Source organism: Austrofundulus limnaeus, unplaced genomic scaffold (genome assembly GCF_001266775.1).
Source record: "Austrofundulus limnaeus strain Quisiro unplaced genomic scaffold, Austrofundulus_limnaeus-1.0 Scaffold590, whole genome shotgun sequence".
Classification (NCBI taxonomy): Eukaryota; Metazoa; Chordata; class Actinopteri; order Cyprinodontiformes; family Rivulidae; genus Austrofundulus; species Austrofundulus limnaeus.
In genome coordinates, this window is record NW_013952992.1 from 293,245 (window position 1) to 301,497 (window position 8,253).

At 40.4% G+C, this 8,253-nt stretch overlaps 1 protein-coding gene across 1 annotated transcript in view; it reads right to left on the reverse strand.

The window, feature by feature from the left end:
• Nucleotides 1-7,370, reverse strand: part of hmbox1b (homeobox containing 1 b) — a gene marked incomplete at its 5' end in the record, with an annotated part of 53,763 nt that extends 46,393 nt beyond the window's left edge. Inside the window, 2 exon segments of the mRNA XM_014026799.1 lie at nt 3,530-4,189; nt 7,353-7,370. Coding sequence (XP_013882253.1) covers nt 3,530-4,182 — 653 coding nt within the window.
• Nucleotides 7,371-8,253: the final 883 nt, after the last annotated feature.

Below are 8,253 nucleotides of genomic sequence, written 5' to 3' on the forward strand. Positions count from 1 at the left end.
CTCCTCAGTTCATCTCAGACCTCTAGTGACAACTCTGAACCACTTGAGTCCTCTGGAGCAGTCTGAAGAGGGTTTCTTGACTTAAGAATTTTCATAACTGGCACTTACACTTAAGTCTGAGAGTAGGAGCAAATCTAAGAAACTTTCAGCACTTAAGTCTAAAAATCCACTCTAAGAAGTTTTACGAATACGGGCCCTGGACCGCCCTGGAAATTCCAGAACATTTAACTGGTTCTCATTGGAGAGTTGCTTCAGCAAAGTGTTTAGTCATTGTACTGCTGAAAAGTCAACCCATGTTTCAGGCTCAAATCTCTGAAAGACTCAAACAGGTTTCCTTCACCAATTTATATAGATTTTGCTCCATTTATCTTTCTTTAACTGACCAGTTCCAAGTGACTTCTGATAAATGAAATATACACAGCACGATGCTGCTACTACTGTAGGGACGTTGTTCTCTGTGTGATGATTAGCTCCCTCAAACTAAACTAAGGACCATGGGAGATTGGGCATTCTGTGTAGTTGCCTCCGGACTCTGGAACTCCCCTCCCGGACCATCCACAATCACTGGTTGTCTTTAAACAGGGTTTAAAGACTTTTCTATTTAAGCAAGCTTATTCTAGCCCCTTTTCAGGTAGGAATGGGCAATATTGACATAAAAATTGAAAAAATGAATTGTGGCATTTATATAGATAAAAATGGCAAGTGGTAGATGACAATTACTTTGTGGCCTTGGTCTGCATTTGCGATGAGGTTTGTTTAAGGTTAATGTTAATGTTAGTTGCTCCACACAGCCTTCCACCATTTGGGCTCAAAAGCATGTCTAATAGTGATAGTGTGTCGCACAAAAAATATGTGCAACACATTATCACAAGGGAGTCATTGCAGTAACTGCAAAGTGGCAAATATTAATTATTGACAGTTTTTTGGATCATTAATTGCAAATGATACAATTTTCCCAACCCTATCTTAAAGGGCATCATTGATATATTTGTTTATTATTATTTTAAAATTTATTAGATGTTTTTAACACGGCTTAAAATTTAACTTCTTCCTAGCTCCGGCTGTTGTTTTTATTAGTGTAATTTTGTTTTTCTTTTTACTAGTTTTATTTATTGTGTTTTGTTGTTTTGTAGCACTTTGAGATTTCTGTTAATGAGAAATATTACACATTAAATACATTTATTATTGTTATTGTGCTGAATTAGTATCAGACATAGATTTGTCCTTAATGCACAAAGTATATTGTAGTCTTATTTGACTTCAGCAGATTCTTCCCTGTTTACAGTGGCGGATCTGGGATTTTTCTGTGTAAGGGGCCATCAGGGGCCACAATATTCATAGAGGAGCCACGTATTTGTTCAGCATCCTTGCTCACAAATCCCTGGTTTTGGCAAGGTTTAACGTAACGTTTAAACACATGTAATTTTTAAAAAGTTGCAAAGTACTTTCTACTATACCAATTTCGCATGCATTTTTACATTACATAGATAAAATATGCTCAAACATACAGCATGTAAGTGAGCCCAGCCATCATTTGAGAGTTGAAAGACTTTTTCTGCAGGATTTTTTAAATTTTCAGAAAAGAAAAATACTTCTGTCAGCTTTACTCATGCTGGACTTTTCTATTGGGCTCATTATCGCCTCTAGTGTTTGGACATGGAACTGCACTCAGCATCTTCGCTCTTGGGCAAAGGACAGATGAGTGGCAGGACAGGCCACTGTGGCCCCGCTCTAGAACCGCCTCTGCCTGTTTATAATATGCTTTTTGACTAATTCCAAACAGTCTGTCTTATTTTTTTTATGATCAATGTCTTTTTTCTGTTCAACCTTTCATGAAGTCCAGCTTGTAAAGCTTATAGAGATCCTACGAACAGATCCTTACATCTCTGCAGAAGAGATCCTCTCTTAGCACAGGGATTCTTAACCTGTGGGCCACAGCCCAATTGTGGGCCGCGAGYGCCACCTTGAGGGCCTCAAAAGAACAACAGTTTTTAACTTTGGGCCGCAGAGGGCCGCGGGACAGCTTTGATTTTGAATAAGGTGCAATACACTTTCTCACCACTAGTAGCAGTAGTGCACCACTCAGATGTTTAACAACTTTTTTTAATACGTAGAAGAAGAACTTTAGAAACCTGCAGAGAATGGAAACCTATTTTAAATGAAAAGTAGAAGCAAAAATGAAGGTAACTCATCAAAAATCACCAAAGTTTGTCACTAATATGAAGAGCAGCTTCTGGTTGTAAAAGTTTAAAAAGGCTATATTTTCATTTGTACTTTATCATATTTATTTTTACATATTTTTTTATTTGAAACATTTGTAAACGTTTGTCATAATCATGTCTTGTGAATATTTAACAGGAGTTTTACTTTTAAACTGTAAGTGTATTTGATTTAGTTTTGTTAGTTATGATGGTTTAGTTATGATGTAAATACAATAAAAATTAAACCAAGATATAGTTTAGAATAATTATCATTTTGATCCAGTCATTTGTTGGTGCTTATGAGGTGTTTAAAGTTTGGGATTTTATTTTAACTTGTCCACAACTTTAGTCCATTTCTTAGGATCGAGTTGAAAATCTATTTAAAGTCCAAGTTGTAAAACAGAAAATAAATACACAACAAGGGAGTGAGTACTTTTGCAGCCTACTGTAAAATGTAAGCATTTGAAGCATGGGATGCATTTGATTATTGATGTTGTCTCAAGATGTCAATATTCAAAGAGCTAATGCAGCAGAAATCTACGCTGAAGGTAACCCCTCCCAAGCAACAAGTCACCTCTATCAGCCAATAGAACTGAAATAAAATGACTGAATTACTGCATTTCTGTACATCCAACACCAAACAGCTTTTATCCAAGTTCAGCAAGGAACACAAATAGGTTATCAAACTGCAGAGCAGTAATGTCTGTGGTTGTCCAACGTCTACAAAACAAACTAAAGTTTCTGCACAAATACAGAAAGCGCACATTCAGCCTCTGTTTCCAAGTAAATGTCTCTTTAAAATCAACAGAACACCATCCACTGACAAAGCTTACATAAAACTAAACTGGTTTTGAAGTTATATTATCTCAACATGCATTTCCAAGGTCAAGAATAAACTTTAAAACAAACTGCTGCTGCACACAGTCGAGCTTCAGTTGCACTTAGTGCCTTTTCAGCCCTGGCACATATTTCATTATGAACATAACCACCAATAAAAACAATCTGCCAACTCAAAGCTATTCAAAACAAAAAAGCACATGTCTGAGAGAAAGCACAGAAGGGGGAAAAAAAGCTTCAAGGTTGCTCTCAAGAGGCACCTTTAACGCCTGTGCTTCAAAAACATAAAAGCACTACAGTTCCAAAGAGAACGAAGGCTTTGAAACCAGTCAAGGACGGAGAAATGAATGAAAATATTAAAAAGGGTGAAAATCTCTGAAGATTTCTGCTGCCGGCTGACGAACAACTTAAAGTGTGACAAGTTCTAAAAGGTCCAAAAAAAAGTTTGTCATTTGCAAAGTAAAGACGTCTTCAAGTCGGCTGCTACTCACCTCATCAGCTCCTCCACTTTATCATCGATATCCAGGTCTTCTTCTGCAGCTTCGAACCCGAACGCTCGCGACGCCGCGGCGCTGTTCACCGGGTACCGTGGAGGCGACAGCTTCCCGTTGGGCGTAGCAGCCAGACTGTCACGGCCGTTCTGAGACAGYGCCACCAGGGACACCGGTGACGGCAGGATGGCAGAGGGTGGCGGCGGCCCGGGAGGCGGGGAGGTGTCATAGCTGTTGCTGGGAGAGGGCGAAAGCCCGCCGCCGGTGCTAAACTGTGTCTGCGTGGCTGTGGAGATTTTAGAGGTCGTGGAAGAGGCGGAGTGATCGCCGGCGCTGCCTTCACCGCTGTTGCTGCCGTTGCACGAGGCGGAAGAGGCGGTGGCTGCCGAGGCGGTGGCGTTGCTGTTGAATGTGGCGGTCGGGTTAGAGGCAGAGTTGTTGGTGCAGCTGTTCGCCCCGCCTACGAGGTAGGAGGACGAGGAGGAGGAGGAAGAGGTGCGGCGGCCGAACTTGTCGCCGTGCTCCCGGTCCAGCCGGTCCAGCGTGTCGAGCGCGTGCAGGATCTCCTGCTTGGTCATGCCGGTGCGACGCAGCCGCTGCAGCAGATCTATCTGCTCGATGGTGAAGCGCGGCTCCTCGCTTAACTCAGACATCCTGCTGCTGGGCAAAACACACACAAAAACACACAAAAACAGACAAGTTGAGGAAGAGAAACAAGTAAAACTAAAGGAAGGGAAACAGGAAATGCAGAAGTTTAGAGAAGAAGGATGCAAACCTGAGAAAAAGTCAGGAACAAACGAGGCAGATGAGTGGAGGCACAATGAAAATGAGTAGAATTAGACAGGAGTTGTGTATAAAGATGAAGGAAATGGCGAAAGTATAGGGGGGGGGGGCAGCAGTTAGAAAGACGAGCGCAAGACGTGTGAAAGAAAAAAGGAAAGGGAGGGGCAGGGACATAAAAAAATCAGCTATTTTTGGGAAGCAGCAGGCAACACGCGCAGAGTGCCAGAGTCACCTTGACAGCTGATGCTATCTTAACATCCTGACTGTCTGTTCTTTAAGAGCGACTGTATAATCCCCGCGCTGCGCGCCACCCACGCTCCATGTTTTTCATAAGCAATTTGCTGGGCTCAAAATCAATGCCGCTGGAATCAGACTGCGGCAGATTTTCCATTTTGTGCGTGCCAGCCCAACCTATGCTGATATGATAAAACGCTTTAAAAGGGGTCACTGGCATTTCTCCGCTACATCTGCGTTACTCTACAATGTGTGAAGGACAGAAAGAAATTAAAAACAAAACCGCCTTTAGGAGTTTGTGCAGACATTTAAAGTTCCCCTGAAGGAAACTAGATAATAACACTGTGGCTTATACAAGCCTTAGGAGAACTGATATTAAAAAAAGGAAGTATCAGCCTTGCAGACATGTACGCAGATTAAATTCACTGGAAAACAGTTATTGTGCAGCTGAGAGGCACTGCTGAATATTAACTAGTCTCTTAGGTTGTGGCGTAAACAAAATTCATAATAAGTCACTGTTCGTTCAAAGCAGAACTGGTCAATTCTCTTTAACGTGTGCATTAATGTGTGTTTATTAGCTGCATTCAATAAGTGAACGTGTCTTGCAATCAAAACTGAGCCTTCAATTGATTATTCATCCAGATTAAGTATTAACCAAATTAAGTATTAACCAAATTAACTGTTCACCTTGACCCAGGCTGGTTTTTCACCTGACACCAAAATGTGAAGGCAGACATTAGGGACTTTGCTACCTGTTAATTTGCAGAAAATAATCACAGATACAATGTTTTTGGTGTCAAACCAGTTCAAGATGACCACAGCCAAACCTCAGAAACACAGAAATGAAACTTTGTCAAATTGCCAGATAATAGAGCTGCCACGAACGATTATTTTTTTAGCCGATTAATCACCGATTATTTTTATCGATTAGTCGACTAATCAGATCATACGTTAATTGAATATAAAACATACAGCTTATCGCGCCAGAATGCAGCTGCTATTATGTAACCATGGTTAGATTTTAGCTATATGCTAACTAAAAATAATTGCCGTGGAAGGTAAGTTCTGCTCTGCAGATATTACACAGGTTTCTCTTTCATTTTCTTAAAATGATCCCACACTTTGAGCTCTGTTGTCAGGTAGCCATGATACCAGAGCCTGTCTGTATAATGTCTTGTGACGTCCACGGCCTACCCCAGTTACCACTACTGTGCATGTGTGTCAAGGACAGAAAGGCAGACGTGGCAGTGGAAGGTGTCAAAGCAGTTTGGAGAGAAAAACAAAGTAAAGAACAAAAAAAAAAAAAACCAAAAGACGATTAATCGATTATTAAATTAGTCATCGATTATTTTAATAATCGATTAGTCATCGACTAATCGTGGCAGCCCTATCAGATAATGAGCTAAAATGAGGTGTGGTAATAGTTGAGACTGATCCAAAAACATGTTCCGAGTGCTGACAGATTGTTCAAGACCTTTGTTTATAATGTTGTCATTTTATATTTGAAGTCAAATCTGATATTTCATGAACCATTTAGGGCTGCAACGATTAATCGATTATTAAAATAATCGATTAATCGTTTTCTTTTCTTTTTTGTTCTTTACTTAGTTTWTMTCTCCAAACTGCTTTGACACCTTCCACTGCCACATCTGCCTTTCTGTCCTTGACACACATKCACAGTAGTGGTAACTGGGGTAGGCCGTGGACGTCACAACACATTATACAGACAGGCTCTGGTATCATGGCTACCTGACAACRGAGCTCAAAGTGTGGGATCATTTTAAGAAAATGAAAGAGAAACCTGTGTAATATCTGCAGAGCAGAACTTACCTTCCACAGCAATTATTTTTAGTTAGCATATAGCTATTATATAACCATGGTTATATAATAGCAGCTAAGCTGTATGTTTTATATTCAATTAACGTATGATCTGATTAGTCAACTAATYGAAAAAATAATCGGTGATTAATCGATTATAAAAATAATCGTTTGTGGCAGCCCTATGAATGGATTTTGATGAAACTTTCAGAAAGCAATTATTAGATTTATCACTACAACTTGTACATTATTTGAGTTAACTTAGTTCAAGATTACTGCCAGTTAATCGACATTTGCCTGCACAACTGAGGCTACAACTCTTAATTTTACAGATCTTTGGTAGTAGCTGAGAGTCGTTCCCAACACGTACTCTGAGCTACATGACGTGCATAACGTTGTTGTCACTTTCTAACTCGTTTATTTCTTAACACAAGATGAGTTTAAAAGTGTGGCATCAAAAGACGGCGGGCGGGCGATAAGCATTTGAATCTGCAGGAAGAAACCTCATGTTGCAGCTGATCAGTTCAATTACAGCTTTTCTTATGAGTAAAATGTTTGTTTGGTACCAGTCCCAGTTCTAAAGCCGGGACCATGGTGGTTCGGGGTGTCTGTCCCTACATGTGTTTTTGTTTTGCTAATGCTAACTCAGTCCTGCCGCTGGAGATGCCAGCTTTCACGCCCTTTTACCCAATAAGCTAACGTTAGCAAAAAAAAAAAAATGTTTCTGTGGCAGATGAAGCTGTCTGACATTAAATAAGTCCGCCACCTGACCGCCCTCTCAAACACAGAGCAGTTTGTGAATTTATCCTGACAGCGGTCCTCAGGCACAGGTTAGCAACTTAACCCGGGATACCTCCGTCTCACCGAGGCTCCGGACTGATTAGCATAACGCTGACACTTAGCTGTTAGCCTCGCCGCTCAAGGCTAACACGTTTCATATTAATAACAGCACTTTGGGTGTTGTAGAAATGATAAATACATGACTTACCTCGGTTCAAAACGTCCACTTTAACCATTTAACTTGAAAACTAAAGCAAAGAGCCGCTGTGTGGTTCGGTGCAGCCGGGGCGGTACAGTGCGAATAAATGAGAGTCGGTGCCCCGCGCGACCCTTTCCCAAGGATTTCTAATCAGAGGCGAATTATTTGCCTCTCCGCTTTGTCTGTCTGACAACAGCCATACTGACAACCAACATGTCCGAGGAGCTCAGAGGGAACTGTAGTTCTCCTCCCGCTGTGACCTCCAACACACGGGCCTGTTCCCCAGGTTAAAAACTACAAGTCCCAGGAAAAAGAGCGAGGGGAGCTCACAGATCTACAGCTGTCAAGACAGAAAGAGACGGTGCAGTTTTTAATGTGGCCACATACTGCAGAGGTTCTCAAACTGGGGTCCCTGGACCCCCACGGGTCCACAAGAGGCATCTTGGGGGTCCTCAAAAAATTTTACTAAAATATTTTTTTAATGCATGGAGAACAATGAACTAATAAAACAAACATAATAAACTTAATAAAAATATATATTCCCATGGCATTTAGGGGTTAAAATGACAATAAATTATCTTTAAAGGGATCCCCGATTACCTGTAACATTAGACTTTATTTGATAAACTTAAATGTGACCCATCACATCAAAACAAGGATTAAGTCCAAATGGAGAAATAGCCAAATATAGTGTTTTGATTAAAACGTGTGCAAAAATGGCATTTTGTCAAAATATAATGAATAAAAGCCTTAATGTATCATTTAAATGAACTGTCTAAAATATAATCATAAAACACAATTTTGAAGCACGTTTTTCAGCAGCAACAGAAAACCTGATTTTGAGGAAAAATGCCTTAAAATTTTAAGATTTTTCCCTGTGAGCTAGCAAAGTTTTGTTTCTTTTTAGCTG